The following is a 16911-nucleotide window of genomic DNA, read 5'->3' on the forward strand; positions in this document are numbered from 1 at the left end:
AGAGAAAAAGGGGCTTCTGTTTTCTCTACTTTTCCGCCTACAGTTTTTGTTATATTGTTATATGTTCGCATTGAAAGGAAGGAGCCGCGTATGCACGGGTACTAACTATTGCAAAATAGATGGGAATAAAAGCCACATGATTGTGTCGTGCACACGCCAAGGACACGGGGTTAGAGCGTGCTCATATATAGCGTGTGACTGTGCAAGGATATTCAGTCGAGCTCGCTCTTGCTGTGCTTATCTCTTCCTAGTTACTGTCTCGTGGAGTTTCAGCCCATCGGAAATGAAGCTGCTGTTGTTCTGTGCACTCGTCGCGGCTGGAGCCTTCGTCGCCAGGGGTGCCCATGAAGTGTGCGGTAAGTTAGCATAAAGAATTCCCCTATTGCCATACATTGCGGCATTTCTATTCGTGAATCGGGTTTCAGGCGTCAGTGCTTAACACAATTCTCAGCAAGAAACAGGTCTTGCAACCTACAGCGTAAATTTATGAGTCACGCTTCTTGGACTCATTAATGAAGAAGTTCAACCTTCAACCCAGCCCATCCCGTCCGTCTACCTGTGTTTTGTGCTTCATGGTGCAGCTTTTTTACATTTTCCTTCTAATGGCTTATATCCTCGGCTTCCAACATTCGAGCAGCCAAACGTGGAGTTAAATTTACCAACGTGGGAAGTAAGTCTATTTTTTAAACGGCCGGGTCTGATATGGGTATTGTTCAATGCAGACAAAGTGAATGCGAAGTGGAGCAATACCAGTGTATTCACCGGGGATTACGTGTAGTGCGCAAAGCTTCAAGGAAAGCTTAAATGATTAACGCCTAAAGAAAAAAGTTCGGAGACAGACTCAGCGTTAGCCACTATTCAAAAAGCCGCTCTAGCTTCTGTGGAAGCAAATGGAACGAAGAGGATATAGTGGCAACTTTTCCACGGCAGAAATGTCTCTTCACATTACCACGTAGCTAAGTTTTTTGTTTCGCACTAATAATACCACGCTTAAAGAGCAGATTAAACAGACCACCGAGAGAATAATAGCTAGGTCTGTGAATGTTCCACACAGTCCAGATGGCAGATCATTGGGATTTATAGTTTCATTACAGAATCCATGAAAACACTTGTAGGAGAGCAAGATAGCTCGATATGCACGTCCTATGCATATCTTATATTTGTCTGCGCTTACTGCACTTAGCCTTGATACTCACTCGCGTTAGAAGACAATCAGCATCCGACCCCTAAACAACACTCACTTCTCGTATGATCATTAGTTTGACCAATTTCGCTGAAGTGAAACTCACCAAGAAATGCCGTTCGACCAACACAATAAGAGAGGTCCTCAAGGCTAAAAATCAAGAAAGAAAACAAGAGATTTTCAGAACGAAGCTTCTCTAGTGAAAAATCAAAGAGCCCCTACCTTCGGAAGTGGACGATTTTTCACAGCAATCCGCTCTAATTATCCTTCTTTGTACCACTACGAAAGACAGTATTGCTTTAAGCCATCCAGTGAACGCATTGCAATGCTTGCTTAGTGCTCCAATTTCTGATGACGTAATGTGAACCAAGTCCTTTTAATTTATTCCCATGTCATAGACTATACGGCCGCACGAAGACAGTGGTCGGACATACACGCTACGTTTAACCTCTTTTTGTATAGGCGGTGAAATATTCGCGAGCCCCGGACGGAACATCTTGAGGACCACGACTGATCAGACAGGGCTTTTTGATTTTAGTTGCCTGCGATTTGTTTTTATATGATTTAGTTATTAACCCATAGGCAGTTGACTCTCACTTGTCAACATGGGCTATATAAGAGCTGCTCTAAAGTGCAAAAAGAGTTAATAAATTTGTAACACAAAAAGAGACATATGATCCTTGCTTTCTCATACGCTCACATAAATGCGCTTTCAGTAGCTGGCAAGAAGAATGATGTTGGCTTCTTTTCAACCAGTTTCATTACAAAGTTGACATTGATCCTTTCTGAGACCTGGTACACGAGTTATTTTGAAATGCTGACTTTATATTACTATTACAATGCTTTTTTAATCGCCAAGGTAGACGAAGGAGCGGAGTCGCAATTTTCGTTATGGAATCAAAGAAATGATGGCTGTTGTCAGATTTCAGCGCTGTGACCAATGACTGCGAAATCTGAAGCATTCAGGAAGGAAGCTGAATCATCTTCGTACTCTATCGCCCTCAGAGGGGAACACGATGTTTCATGAGATTTTATGAAACTTTTTAGAGTATGTTTTTTCTAATAACATTCCCTTGATCTGAGGCGCAGATATCAATCTTAACATCTTAGAAGAAAGAAATTTCGTCTCAGAATTTCAAACAATATTATTTTCATCTGGTTTCCAAAATTGCAACACTGCACCGACTTGTATTAGAAGGCATACATCTTCAGCCTTCGAAACCATTGGAACTAATAGTGATACCACTGTTTACACTCAGATACAATTGCGTCTGACGTAAGTGGCCGTTGTCGAGTTTCCTTAGCATACTGTAACAACTCGTTAAAAACAGCCAAACAAAAACAGCCCTTCATTGTTCAGCTGATCAGTCAGGGTGATTTTGTCATTTGAATACATGTTTTCCCAAGACTGCTTATCTGTGATTAACAAAACAAATCCTAACGATGCTACGATAAATTCATAAAATATTTCGTGTGTGTATACGAGAGGCATTTGCCACTAAAGATACAGAAGCAGTCCAAGCAATTCAAAAAATTATGGATTACCTGCGAGCATTTAAAAAAATTTTAACCAAAAGCTGTTTTTACCACTCCTTCTTGAGGGCGCGTTTAGAAACGACTTTGAAAGTATTAAAAAATTTCGAAATGAACTCAACAGTGCACATAGCCGGGCCAATTTTGCATATTAAGAGCAACTGTTTGCTCATGTTACCCGGCAGCGCCCGCAGTTAGCCTGGAGAGCAATGAATAGCCTTCTTGGTCGTGGCAGACAAAGCTCTGTGCCGTACCGTATTGATTAGTGGTAATGAACTGCATGACAAAGCATGAGCAGAATACTTCAGTTGCCATTTTATGGATGTTGCTGCTGCACAACTAGACAGTATGGTAATATAGCACAAACTATACTCATGCCACCAACTGATGAGTCTGAGGTATGGGCTGCATTTATCTGAGTGGCAACCCGCAAGGCAACAGACAAAACCTACAGTTAAGACCTGCCGAACAAGTTTTACTGATTGTTACTTCTCTTTTTGCTCATATCGATAATTTAATTCTAGAGTCAGGAACATTTCCTGAAAAAATGAAGACGGCCAGGGTGTCTGTGATTTTTAAAGCTGGTGAACGAAACATGGAGACGAACTACCGCCAAATGCCTGTGCTCCCCGTCGTCTCGAAGGGAATTGAAAAACAAATATTTGTTTGTCGCATAATTAAATTTTTCAATAAGAGAAACATTATCTTGCCGAATATTGAAAAGAACATGCTTACATTTGCCATTTTTGTCGATTCTAAAATCATTTGAATCTCTCCATCATAACATTCTCGTTAGTAAAATACAGCTTTATGGTATCCGAAGAAATTGTTTAAGCCCTTTTATAACCTGAACATACAGTCTATGGTGCAATTTAATATATACATGCTGGTGAAAGCACTATACGTATGCCTGGCAGCAATGCTGACAGAATAAAATTAAAAAGCAATGAAGCCTTAAAGGCTATCCATGTGTTCCAATCTAAACGTGAATAGCATAAATCCTAACAAAACAAATTAAACTCCGTGCCCGATATAAACGTCTTGCAATAAAGCACCCTATTATTTTTATTGCTAAAATATAGACATTGTCGACGACCATAAAATCCTTTGTGTGCATCTTTCTTCTAACTTAAGCTGGAATGCACACAAACAACCCCAGGAGAAAACTTTCCTGAGTTAAAGGTATGGTATAGCGTTTTTGTAAGCTGCTTCCAGTAAAAGCCAAACTTCAAGTCTGTCATGCTTTATTCAATTAACATTTAAAAATGTGATCCTTAATACAGTGCACAACTATGAAGATAAATTTAATCAAACTTATAGTATTACAAAAAAATGAATCCGCTACATTACAAATATCAAACCACTGTCCGCCACTAAGTATGCATGTCTACAACTGAGTGTCCATTCTATTCTCTTAATATCATTATATTAAAGAACCTACAAAGGTATTGTTTATTGCAAACAGCCCACTTCTTTAGAGAGGCTCAAAATTTGGTCATGCTTAGCATTGTTAACAACATGTAGTACAAACTTACAGCAAAGAAGTCCAGATATCTTGAAAATCCCACATATCCGCACGCACAACAAACAACAGTCAGCAGCAAATAGCCTACCTTCTGCGCTTAATATGTTCCAAAATACAGGCAGGCTTAGTCCAAACGAATTGCGCCAGTACTTTGTAACATTTTGAACTATGCTGTACTTTCTCTTTTGTCTCTTCATTTTTCTTTCCTTCCCTCCGACACAAGCGTTTAAAGTGTGGTCTTTCATTAGCTTGTCTGGTGGTCTGTATGTGTTCATGTCTCATTGCGACGATGACGATGTGTGTGATAATTTTTCTTATCAAACAAGTGGTGTATTTGATTCTGTTTTTGAAGTTTATCCCTTATATATGTGGTGTACAGTGCTCCGATGACATATCTGAGTATTTATTTTTCCCCGCCACAACGCTGCTATGTAAATAACTCCTGGCCCCTGCGAAAGCTGCTTATTCAACTTTCAGCCCAGGATACCACCATCTTTACTGAAAAAAATTAATAATGAATCAATAAAAAAATCGTCACGATGCTCTTTCGTTTCTGCCTTATTTCGAGGACAAAGCACGTCTTGGGAAACATATTGTTACGGGGATGTTACGGCGGTAAGTCTATATGGCGGCTGCTCTGAGATGGCCAGCACTCAGCTCAGAACCAAGCGCCCAGCTACCAACTGTCAACGTCGTCGTCGTTCCGCGCACCGCCACTTCTTCGTTCATGATTCGTCCACTTGTAACACTATCCCCCTCGGCTGAAGGCAACGTCCCGGTGCGTGCTAGGCGTGCGATGTCGATGGTGGGTGATAGGGCTTGAGGCGAGCTACATGAACGACTTCGGACTTCAGTGGAGCGGACGTCGACTTTGGGTGCAGCGGCGTGATTTCATACGTTACGTCGGTCACTGCCCGTAATACACGATAAGGACCTGTGTAGCGCGGCAGAAGTTTTTCACATAACCCCACACGACGGGATGGGAGCCACAGCAGGACGAGAGATCCGGCAGGGTATCGCACATCACGGTGCAGGCCATTGTAGCGGTGTTTTTGAACCTCTTGGGAGGCGGAGAGCTTGTGTCGAGCAACCTGGCGGGCGGCGTCTGCTCGGGCGATAGCGTCACGCGCATATGTAGTGACAGGGCCAGCTGTGGGCAGCAGAGTGTCGAAGGGCAGTAAGGGGTCTCGTCCAAAGAGAAGATAGAAGGGCGAGTAACCAGTGGTATCATGGCGCGAAGAGTTGTAGGCGAAGGTGACAAAAGGCAAGCTTATGTCCCAGTCCCGGTGGTCGTCGGATACGTACATGGCGAGCATGTCTGTCAGCGTGCGGTTGAGACGCTCCGTAAGGCCGTTCGTCTGAGGATGATAAGCAGTGGTGAACTTGTGACGAACGGAGCACGAACGAAGGATTTCGTCAACAACTCGGGAAAGGAAGCAGCGGCCAGGGTCGGTAAGGAGTTGACGGGGAGCGCCATGGTGTAATATGACGTCGTGCAGAAGGAAGTCAGCGACGTCAGTGGCGCAGCTGGTTGGAATGGCACGAGTGATCACGTACCGCGTGGCATAATCGGTGGCGACGCAATCCACTTGTTCCCCGTGGAGGACTCCGGGAAGGGCCCAAGTAAATATAGCCCAACACGAGAAAACGGGTCGATCGGGATGGGGATCGGCTGCAGGTGTCCAGACGGCAGGACAGCGGGCTTCTTTCGGCGCTGACAGACGTCGCAAGCGGCGACGTAGCGTTGGACGGAGCGGTACAGACCAGGCCAGAAGAAACGCCGGCGCACGCAATCGTACGTACGGGAGACACCAAGATGACCAGCCGTAGGTGCGTCATGCAGTTGTTCGAGGATAGTGGACCGTAGGTGGCGGGGAACAACGAGCAAGTGCTCAGCGCCATCAGGTCGCATGTTGCGGCGGTACAGCGTGTTCCCGTCCAGCAAAAACCGGGCCAGAGAAGTGTCGCGGCGGTCGGTGCTGAGGCGGTCGATGAAAGAGGTGAGGGTGGGATCCAAGCGCTGTTCGTCGGCAATGTGGGAGAGGTCGGAGATGGAGAGGACAGAGGCATCCGACTCACAGTCTGTAGAAGGAGGATCGACGGGATAGCGGGACAGGCAGTCTGCATCTTGATGGAGGCGACCGGACTTGTGAACCACGGAAAAGGTGTATTCTTGCAATCGCAATGCCCACCGGCCAAGACGGCCAGTAGGGTCCTTGAGAGATGAGAGCCAACACAGGGCGTGGTGGTCGGTTATAACAGTGAATGGGCGGCCGAACAAGTATGTGCGGAATTTTCCAATGGCCCAAACAATAGCCAGGCACTCGCGTTCTGTGATGGAGTAATTCTTCTCGGCGGAAGAAAGAAGACGGCTGGCGTACGCAATCACGCAGTGCTGGCCGCGTTGTCGCTGAGCAAGGATGGCGCCAATTCCGTGACCACTGGCATCGGTGCGAAGTTCAGTCGGGGCAGACGGGTTGAAATGGGCCAATACAGGAGGGTTGGTGAGGACGGCGATAAGGCTGGAGAATGCAGTAGCCTGCTCTGGGCCCCAGGAAAAAGGAACGCCTTTCTGCAACAGATTGGTGAGAGGGCGAGCGACGGCTGCGAAGTTCGGGACGAACCGGCGAAAGTAGGAACAGAGACCGATGAAGCTGCGGACATCACTGGGCGAGCGGGGACAGGGAAAGGCACTGACGGCACGAACTTTATCAGGGTCAGGTAGTATGCCACTCGCATTCACCAAATGGCCGAGGACTTTGAGTTCGCGGCGGCCGAAAGTACATTTTTTTTTAGTTGAGTTGAAGACCTGCGCGGCGGAATAGTGCCAAGATGGACGAAAGGCGAAGCAGGTGGGTTTCAAAAGAGGGCGAGAAAACAATTACATCATCTAAGTAACAAAGGCAGGTCGTCCACTTGAAGCCCCGGAGTAACGAGTCCATCATCCGTTCAAATGTGGCAGGGGCGTTACAAAGGCCGAAGGGCATGACCTTAAAATGGTAAAGGCCATCAGGGGTGACGAAAGCTGTTTTCTCGCGGTCTCTTGCGTCAACAGAGATTTGCCAATACCCGCTACGAAGGTGGATGGAAGAAAAGTAGCGGGCGCCATGTAAACAGTCCAGGGCATCAACTATGCGCGGAAGGGGATAGACGTCTTTCTTCGTGACCTTGTTGAGATGACGATAGTCGACGCAAAACCGCCAAGTTTGGTCTTTCTTTTTCACGAGCACGACAGGAGATGCCCAAGGGCTGTTTGAAGGCTCGATGATATCGTTGGCCAACATCTTGTCCACCTCCCGCTGGATGATCTGGCGCTCTGGTAGCGACACACGATAAGGCCTCCGGTGTATAGGTCTGGCATCGCCGGTGTCAATGCGGTGAGTCACTACCGATGTTTGACCCAGAGGAGCAGAAGCGAAGTCAAAAATGTCGGAGTAGGACACCAAAAGGTTGTGAAGATCCTGTGCATGCTCGGGGCTCAGGTCAGAAGCAATCATCGCAGAAATGGATTGCGGAACGTTGGCCGGGATGTCGGCCGCTTGAGAGACAGTAGAAGGCGGTCCAAGTGAGAGAGCAGTGACGGTACAGTCGGTGAGAGAAGACAAAGTAGCAAGTGATATGCCTGCAGGAAGAACTTGTGGTGACAAGCTGAAGTTGAGGACAGGAAGGGAGGTGCTATTCTTGGTGACGGTCACGATGAGGTGCGGAAGAACAACATTGCGGGAGAGAACGACATCGGCGAGTGGACAGGCAAGATAATCCCCATCAGGAACCGCAGGAAATGGGGACATAGGCAGATAAACGGCAGAGTCGGGGGGCAGGCGAGCGTACTCGGTGGAGCGAAGGCGGGGCGTGGAGCTTGAGGGTGTGTCGGCTGAGCTGAGAGACAGGTCCAATCGTAGAAGGCCGCTGGAGCAGTCGATAAGGGCAGAGTGAGCGGTTAGAAAGTCTAGACCAAGGATCACATTGTGAGGGCAGTGTTCGAGGACGGTGAAAAAAACTGGGATGTGACGATCGGCAAGAGTGACGCGGGCAGTGCACAGGCCAGTGATGGCAGCAGTGCTGCCATCGGCAACGCGAACGGTGGGCGAAGCGGCAGGGGGCTGAACTTTTTTGAGGCGACGGCAAAAGGATGAGCTAAGAACCGAGACTTGGGCACCAGTGTCAATGAGGGCAGAAACAGGAACACCGTCGACAAAAACGTCGAGCAGATTACAGGGCGAAGGCTGGGTCAGTAGAGGATTTTCAGGGCGGGGAACCAATGCAGCATCACCTCCGGGAGCTGCAATGGCTAGTTTCCCGCGAAGCGGCCTGCAGAGGACGGTGAGTAACTACGGTGCGGAAGAGGTGAGCGGGAACGGTGGGCTGTTGGGGAGGGAGAGCGGCTGGTTCTAGGAGGAGGCGGTGTGGACTCGGCGCTGGGTGGGTCATTCCGAGGCGTGAAGCGACGGGGTCCATACTCACAACGGCTGTCGACGTAGGGCAAAGGTCGGGGAGGTGCGGACCAACGGCTGCGGCAGTGGCGGGAGATGTGGCCTACGCGCGAGCACGTAAAGCAAATCGGCTGGTCGTCAGGGGTACGCCACTCATCCGGATTGCGATACCTTGTGTAACGTGGGACGAAGGTGTTGCGGGCCGTAGCAGTAGCGACCACGGGAGAGATGGGGCTCGCACTCCGAGGTTCGACGGGACGATGGCTGGAGGGCATGCCCAAGTTGGCGACCTCCTGGCGGACGACAGCTTGAATAAGAGATATTGTGGCCAGGGTGTTGTCCGACAAGGGCGCGTTGGGCGTAACAGGAGCCAGCGCCTCCAGTTCACGGCGCACGATGCGAGTCACGTTGTCGGGGTTGGAAGGCTGCCTTAGTGTCGGCAGATCCTCGCACGTGGAACTGGCAGCTGTATTAGGCAGGCGGTCGAAGCGGTGTGCAATGCGCCGGTGCTTGGCCTGCTCGAAGCGTCGACACACCTGCAGAACGGAGTCAACCGTAGAGCAGTCCCAGCATAGAAGAAGGTGGAAGGCATCGTCGGCAATGCCTTTAAGAATGTGGCCTACTTTATCGTCTTCGGTCATGTTGGGATCGACCTTTCGGCACAGTGCCAAGACGTCCTGAATGTATGTAATATATGATTCAGTGGCCGTTTGGGCGCGAGCTGCAAGTTCTTTTTTGGCAGCAAGCTGACGGCCAACTGGTTTTCCAAACAGGTCGCGGAGCTTTTGCTTGCAGGCATCCCACGTGGAAATTTCTTCTTCGTGGGTTTCGAACCAGACGCGTGCGGTGCCGGCGAGATAAAATATGACATTGGCCAGCATCAGCGTGGCGTCCCACCTGTTGTGCTGGCTAACACGCTCATAAAGCGAGAGCCAGTCCTCGACGTCCACGCCATCTGTACCGCAGAATGTGCCCGGGTCGCGAGGGTGGGCTACGACGACAGTTGGCGTGGCAGGCGCAGACGGAGGGGCCGGGTCGGTAGTCATCTCGCCGGTTCGGCCCGTCGTCTCGTCGGGTCGTCGGCATGTCGGCTCGAACCCGCGACCTCCACCAAAAGATGTTACGGGGATGTTACAGCGGTAAGTCTATATGGCGGCTGCTCTGAGATGGCCAGCACTCAGCTCAGAACCGAGCGCCCAGCTACCAACTGTCAACGTCGTCGTCGTTCCGCGCACCGCCACTTCTTCGTTCATGATTCGTCCACTTGTAACAATATGTCACTTTGTGGCCAGTTTTTAACCACTGAGTGTAAGAGGCATGCATTATGCTTTTGCGGATGTAACGATGTTGGGAAAGTATTTCTGATGGATTGCAGGTAATGTATCGACCAGCCTTGAGGCCGAAACTTGGTAACGGGATTTTCAAAGAACACAATCGAAATTATACTTATCCCTGACTTTTTTTTTCTCTTCACGGGCACTGGTAGCTTTTTATCAGACTACTCACTCGTGTAATTATTGTTGCACTTTACCATTTAGCACGACTACTTTCTGCACTTTGCTTTCAGCATTACATGGAATCAAACAATTCAGATACTGGGATTGTCAGCAAAGTGGACACCGTGGTTGTAGGTAACTTGGCATCAGCGCAAGAAGTTCTCCCAAAACGCTATTTGACCGCGCAGTAAACGTGACTTGGAACTTTGTTTTTGCTTTGCAGGACTGAACAACGACCAGGTCAAAGAAATGGCGAAGTGCATGGGAGAACGCTTTGACTCCGAGGTACTAGTGAAGCAATTAGTCTGCGTTTTCTGCATTTGGACAGACAGAAGCACATCCTGAATGCATAATACTTACTTGTTTTTTTTTGCTCTCTTACGGGCTCTGGAGTTTAGAAATGCAATATTTTCCTTACAGCTCAAGGGCAAGGCGAAAGATATTATCGAGAGGCAGGGTGACAACCTTGCCGAGCTTATTAAGAAGCCGTGCGATGCCGACGTGGACTTTGTGAGTGCGCTCTTTTGACACTCTTCGCAAAAAATAACTCCCTTTGAGTTATTTCGTTGCAGAATTCTTTCTGAAAACGTTGTTCCTAAAGCCGAAGCATTCTAAGTGTTAAGGAACTGTTTATCTTATTGGGAAGATGGCGATCTCTTATAGGTGCCTAAAGGCAGAGTGATTTGGTTCATGCGCGCCTTACGTACCTCTTAAATAACCTTCTAAGGATTTTTCGCTATACGTTTTCAAATTAGAACTCCTGAAGACCGCAGTATTCAAAAAGTGCTTAGCATTGTAACAATACTATATTTTAGGGAAGAGCTGCATACCCTTTTTGACGTGTACGTAGGTGCATGTCCAAAACCAAATTTAAGAAAGCACTCGTCGAATGACTCGAAAATTTTCACTTTAATACTAAGGCGCTCTGCATAGCTTAATGTGTCAACGACCTTGCGCAATACAAAGTGTTAAGTTGAGTTACTTTGCATCACAAGAGAGCAGATGTTTTAAATTTCAACGTGATGGCCTTAAGGGTGCCATGTCGCAGAAATCTCGGAGTCTCCGCCGTTGGTACTGAGCAAAAATTCCCATGGATTGAACAATTAATAAAACTCAGATGGAGGTCAACAATTTCTGGATCTACTCCAAATTTCTCAAGGAAGTTTCTCTAACTTAAAGTGGATAAATTATGTGAAAAGAGAATTGAGTTAATTTGGGTAGAGAATCGAATCCATGAACTTCTAATTGCGATACAGGCACGTTACTCATATCCAGGGCAGGATTTCTTTTTCTTCGTGTACGGTCCTTCCACAGAAGTGCTTTAAAAGGGCTAGAAGGCCTTTCATAAATTCAAATGCAATTTATTGTAGTTCATATGTAATTAATTTAGCTCCCTAGGGGTGCGAGCGGTGGCCTTGATGATACGTTGGCTAAGGTTGAACAAAGGTAAACCTAGTGAATGCATTGTGGTCTTTCACTTACTGGAGTGTGTTAGAGACATGTAGTTATGCGTACATGAGTAATTATGAGTATGCTAATTATGAATTAGGTATTTATGTGAAATAATAGGAGCTTTGTGTTCCTAAAATGAAGCTTAACGAAGCTCCCAAGTTTTTCTTTTAATTGCACCTTCGCACTTCGAAGACGAGTAATCTGAGTCCACTGCTACATTTTTGTACATCTTATTCTTTCAACATCAGCACTGCCAGCCGGATGACAAGCTGTGCTTAATGGTTGAAATGTAATACGTGCTCTGTGAATCACAACTATGCGAAATCGGGGCATGCAGACCAAGTGAATGAGATAGAATAAATGTTGTTGTTGTTGATACTGATTATTTATTAATAAAATAACAATGTAAGGAAAAGATGTTGCTAGCCGCGGCATCTGCCATCGAAACCTGAAGCACCTGAGCTGCGACTAAAGGGAATAAAAGGGCAGGGAGAGGACAGAGTGAGGGAAAGTAACGTACTCCTATTATGTACGGCGCAGCATACCACAATTATTTCGAGTAAATGGTTTTGAAAAAACTTTTAATTCAACCAAACGCGTAGTTAGTGCGTTAGTGGGACGTACCGGACATTAATTTCTAACCCGTGCTGAGAGCTCTGCATTATTACAAATAATAAACATCAAATTATTTTCAAAGTGCGGGTTTTGGCTAGTTGACGACAACGTCATCGCAAATGCTCCAAATATCAGCTTTATTTACTGTGCGCAAGGGTTAAAAAAAAACCCAGCGTTTGTGGTTCGAGGTCATATAGTTGTGATACCTTCTTCACCCAACCGCTCTTATTCTTCCGCCTAATAGACACCTGTGCCGGCATATCATTATTATTTGAAGCTCTGCTCGGCTGCCGGCTATCAACAATTGGTGAAATGCCATGAAAAAGTGATATTTTCGCCAATTTATGCTCACAGCTTTTTTTATTGCTTGCCGTGTACGAGAATATATTTAGAAGTAGGTATATAGTTCGAAATGTGCACATGGCTTGTTGGAACGAATAATGAGATGTGGGCACAAACCTTGGTGATAAAACTGTACTGATTAAAAGATTGTTTTAAATATGAATAGCTTAATTTGATCGATTATGAAATTGGTAAGTAAAGAACCTTTACAGTAAAATCTCTCAATAAGGCCACCTCGAATTACATGTCATTTTCCTTCCTTAGGGTGAGGTGCTCAAGAAAGTTTTCTCCGTGAGTACATATTTACTTCTTTTTCACAGTTGAAGAGTACTTCATGCTGCTGTTAAGCAGAACTCAGAGCGCACTTGTCTATTTGCTAATTCGTGTATAAGCATCTTCAATAATATCTGCAGCGTACGCACTTTTGGTCACGTCCATCTGCACAGAAATGAGCAAGAAAACGCTGCTATATGTTCACGTCCTAACTCTGTTGTTCTGATCGCACATAGTAATAGCGGACTGTTGAAGCTGCCCAGAAGAGGCTTACCTCATCGACGCTTGCATGGAAAAGGCTAGCTTATTTAGAACGAAACAGCGCAGCAGGCTCATATATATAATATTTGAATTGGAGTATTTCCTTCAGTAACGGTCCTTGCGTTCGCGTCATGACCATGCCCTATTAAAAAACTGTGATGCAGCGAAATTCTTTTCCTTACCTTTCACAGTTTATTGTATACTATGAGATATAAAACTCCATAACTAACACAAGTAGTATAAAAATGCTGCTTTGGCGTACTTTTCGCGCAGTGAAATTTCACAATGCGGCATTCTGTCTGCAGTTCTCCCTCCCCGCGCTGTAATCCAGCTGCTCTTACAACTCCAGCAAAAACCCTTTTATTCACCCTCTTATTAATGAGAAAAATAAATGCGATAAAAACTGCAACAGAAAACAACAGATAGCGCAGCTAAAAAGATTCACCCTCAACAAGTCTGTGCGCGTGCTCATAAGTGAAAAGAATATTTGAACAGGAGTAGAGTTCAGGCGCATTTATCTGTGCATAAACAGGCAGCATGAGTTAATCGGTGAAACGCGTTCCTTAGAAACGCATTATGATGAACGGGGCTCACGTGGTCATGGCCACTAAAATATGGCAAAAACAACGGGTTTAGCGCCGTCTACGCCTTTAATCTTTCTGCACAGGCTGATTTTTACATGAAATTTAAAGCAACAATAAAAACGGCGCGATAAAATTATACCTGTTCCGTAATAAACTTGCATCAGAAATGAAAGTATGAACGCTAATTCCACTTCACCCCTCTCCTCTCCTTTTGATTAGTGTCACTTTCTGGTTAGAGCTTCACTGCATCCCTAGAGTGAGAAGAGCGTCTCCACGCAAAAGAGGGATTTTTCTCGTGAAGGAACAAGGTTATTCTGTTCCAGAATGTGTAAAAGCTTCTGTGGCGTTTTCAGCCAATACGGGGTTAACGTGGTGATGCCTATCATATTAACGCTAAAGCGTTTTTGGCTCATGAGTAGCGTGGACAGGATGTCGTAACGCTTTCAACACTCCATAGTGAGTCCCTACTTCAGCCCATAGCCATACAACCAGCCAAACCTTAATCCACAAAGGCACGAGCTGTCAATGAAGAAAATTTGCGTCTAGGCGGGAATTGAAATCGGGCCTGCGGCGTGGGAGACGGGGATGATTCCACTGCACCACGACGGCTCTTTCTTTTTCGGCGTTTGCAGCTAAATAAAGACGTGTCTAGTGAACGCAGAACAGTTTTAGAAAAGTACGTGAGTAATTATGATCAAATGGATTGCAGATGACGCAAATAACCAAGCACAAAAGTGCGCGTCCGGTAAATTTACTTCTTCCTTGGCGTGTTAGCGTCATCATGCGGCAAGCACTGAAAACTCTCTCGCAATACAGACGCTACCCCAGAGGATGGGGCCGCCGCAGTGGCTCAGTGGTTATGGCACTCAGACCGCTGTCCCGAAAGACGCCGGTTTCGATGGAGGCGAAATTCTAGAGGTCCGTGTAGTGTGTGATGTCAGTGCACGTTAAAGAACTCCAGGTGGTCGTAATTTCCGCAGCCCTTCACGACGGCATCCCTCATAGCCTCAGTCGCTTTGGGACGTTAAACCCGCATAAACCATGCACAAACCAGCGGATGGCGCCATAGGTGGAAGCACAACTGCTTTCCCATTACCGCACGTAGGTTGTCTCCTTGAATTTTAATTGTCTCCATATTGTTGCAGTTCAATTATAGTGCAGCAATTTGTAATGAAAGGAAGTTGAGGGCTGCAGGAAAATAAAAAATAAACTGCCACACTCGCGAGAAAAGCACTTGGCGAGCTTACCGAAGTAGTTCACCAGCGCGCGCCGTCTCGCGAGAATCCATGGAGCTTGGAAATAACAGTAAACAAGTAAAGAATCTGCAAAAAGTAGATATAATCAATAAACGCGCGCGAGTAATTGCTGTTATTACTTCCGTCCGTGGTTACTGGGTTGAATGTACACGTGCATCGTGTGGGCCTGCAATAACAAAGGTGCAAAAGAAGCTGGAAAGCCTTCGCAGCATAAGACTAAAAAATCAGAAACTAATCAATGGAATCGGTTGCCTAGCCAAGGTTTTCTCAGAAAGACGGCACGTGAGTCAGTCGTCCAGACAGCGCTCAACGCCAAATGTTGTGTGCTGTATGGTTGGTAGTACAATCGCATATACTTTTTTTGCTCTGAGTGATGAAATAATGGGAAAATTTAAATGGGGAATATATTTTGCCGAGCCGGCTTCGGGGAGGCGCCTTGCATACGGAGGGATAACTTAAATAAGAACTCTTGCAAACCTCATTTTCGCACTTTTGGTAATGGCTGAAGATTGAAATAACCTTTAAATTTTACGCGTTACTTAACAATTCACAACTTATGAAACCCAACATCGCTGCTCATTTTCGATAACTCGCAACTGTCTTTAACTGGTTTTCAACAGAGCACTTTGAATAAGAAAAGTTGGTTTTAGTTCGGTTACCGAAACACTGTTGTTCAGCTGGCTCTGGTCGGCTCAAAAAACGGTAGCACGTGCAGGGGTGCACAATCTTGGCTTCTGCAGATTCCAAAAGAATGGAGCTAGAAGAAGCAGCCCCATGCACTGGAGATGACAGCTGTATTATTAAATGAAAGGCCTCACATTAATTGAAACCCTCATAGACTTCAAGAAAGCCGCAGATAAGAAATCATAGGCTGCCGACAACTGCGGTTGAGTTTCGGTGCATCCCTGTTTCTTCCTGCTTTCAGGAGGAGGAGGTGGAAGCAATCAAGAAGGCGTACACCGAGTGCAAGCCGGGCGAAAGTTGAAGTGATTGTAGGTGTGGCCGACATGTGCAACTCACCGTTCGGAACGCAGTCCACTTGTTCTTGGAGAACGAGACGAAATAAAGCGATCGTTTAACCGATGAAGGAATTATGGCGGAATTAATTAGGGTCCCTAGGCTTGCCCAATGCGGTGCAGATTTGGCCGCAGCTCATGTAGGCACAAATTTGGCATCAAAAGACTGACGGTTGCTACCTGCTAGTGGTGTTTCTCGGAGGCTACCAACCACAACAGGTTACAGCTTCCCACGAGCCCAAAGCCACAATAAGCCGTCACCACAAAGGACCTGTGCACCTCCGCTGCGCGGCACGCAACTTCACACACGGAGTAGAGCCACACGCCGCAATAAAAAAAGCCTCCAATTTCACATAAATGTTTTTTACGCCGTCCAACGATGCACACACTCAGAGGCGCTACTTCTGTGGAAGCCCTTTTTACAAAATACACGCGAGCCAGCGGGAAACAGATTATATTGAGAAACTGCGGCACGTGCTTCATTGCCAAACAGAGCCTCGTACTGTAAGTTTGGTTCCCGAATTCTTTCAACAAGTAAACTATGAAGGCGAGGGTCCGAAAGTTAAATTACCCTACTAGAACCCTCGATAATTCTTTAGCAAAAAATAAATCATCATCATGGTCATCATCATTAGCTTGTTACGCCCGCAGTTGGGCAATGGCCTGCCCCATGCCTCTCCAATTAACTCTTTCCATTGCCAGCTGCGGCCACCGTATCTCGCCCGGCAAACTTCATAATTGCATCCATCCACCTACCTTTCTGCCGCCCCAGTTACGCTTGTCTTCTCTGGGCATCCTCTCCGCTACCCATAAGGAAGAACGGTCATCTTGCCTTCGCACTACATACCCTGCCCCTCCTCTTGATTTCGGCTAGGATGTCATAAACACTAGTTTGTTCCCTCACCCACTCTGCCTGCTTCCGGTCTCTTAACGTTACACCAA

At 46.5% G+C, this 16911-nt stretch overlaps 1 protein-coding gene across 2 annotated transcripts; it reads left to right on the plus strand.

Annotated features, from left to right (window-relative positions):
- The first annotated feature begins 220 nt into the window (after positions 1-220).
- Positions 221-16023, plus strand: LOC144123103 (uncharacterized). Of its 2 annotated transcripts, none has more exons than XM_077656008.1 (5): positions 221-356; positions 10394-10455; positions 10591-10680; positions 12844-12870; positions 15879-16023. In XM_077656008.1, the coding sequence occupies exons 1-5, from the start codon at positions 284-286 to the stop codon at positions 15936-15938; spliced, it is 312 nt and encodes a 103-aa protein (XP_077512134.1). In that variant the 5' UTR covers positions 221-283; the 3' UTR covers positions 15939-16023. The 2 variants fall into 2 exon arrangements, with proteins under 2 accessions (XP_077512134.1, XP_077512135.1); XM_077656009.1 differs by lacking the exon at positions 221-356 and adding an exon at positions 9639-9813.
- Positions 16024-16911: the final 888 nt, after the last annotated feature.

This window comes from Amblyomma americanum, chromosome 3 (genome assembly GCF_052857255.1).
Source record: "Amblyomma americanum isolate KBUSLIRL-KWMA chromosome 3, ASM5285725v1, whole genome shotgun sequence".
Lineage (NCBI taxonomy): Eukaryota > Metazoa > Arthropoda > Arachnida > Ixodida > Ixodidae > Amblyomma > Amblyomma americanum.

Excerpts from the sequence above, each read along its gene's own strand:
- LOC144123103 (XM_077656008.1), top strand. The coding sequence starts at position 284 with ATGAAGCTGCTGTTGTTCTGTGCACTCGTCGCGGCTGGAGCCTTCGTC. Across the intron at positions 10,456-10,590 it reads GAGAACGCTTTGACTCCGAG|CTCAAGGGCAAGGCGAAAGA; the intron begins GTACTAGTGAAG and ends TTTTCCTTACAG. Across the intron at positions 12,871-15,878 it reads TGCTCAAGAAAGTTTTCTCC|GAGGAGGAGGTGGAAGCAAT; the intron begins GTGAGTACATAT and ends TCCTGCTTTCAG.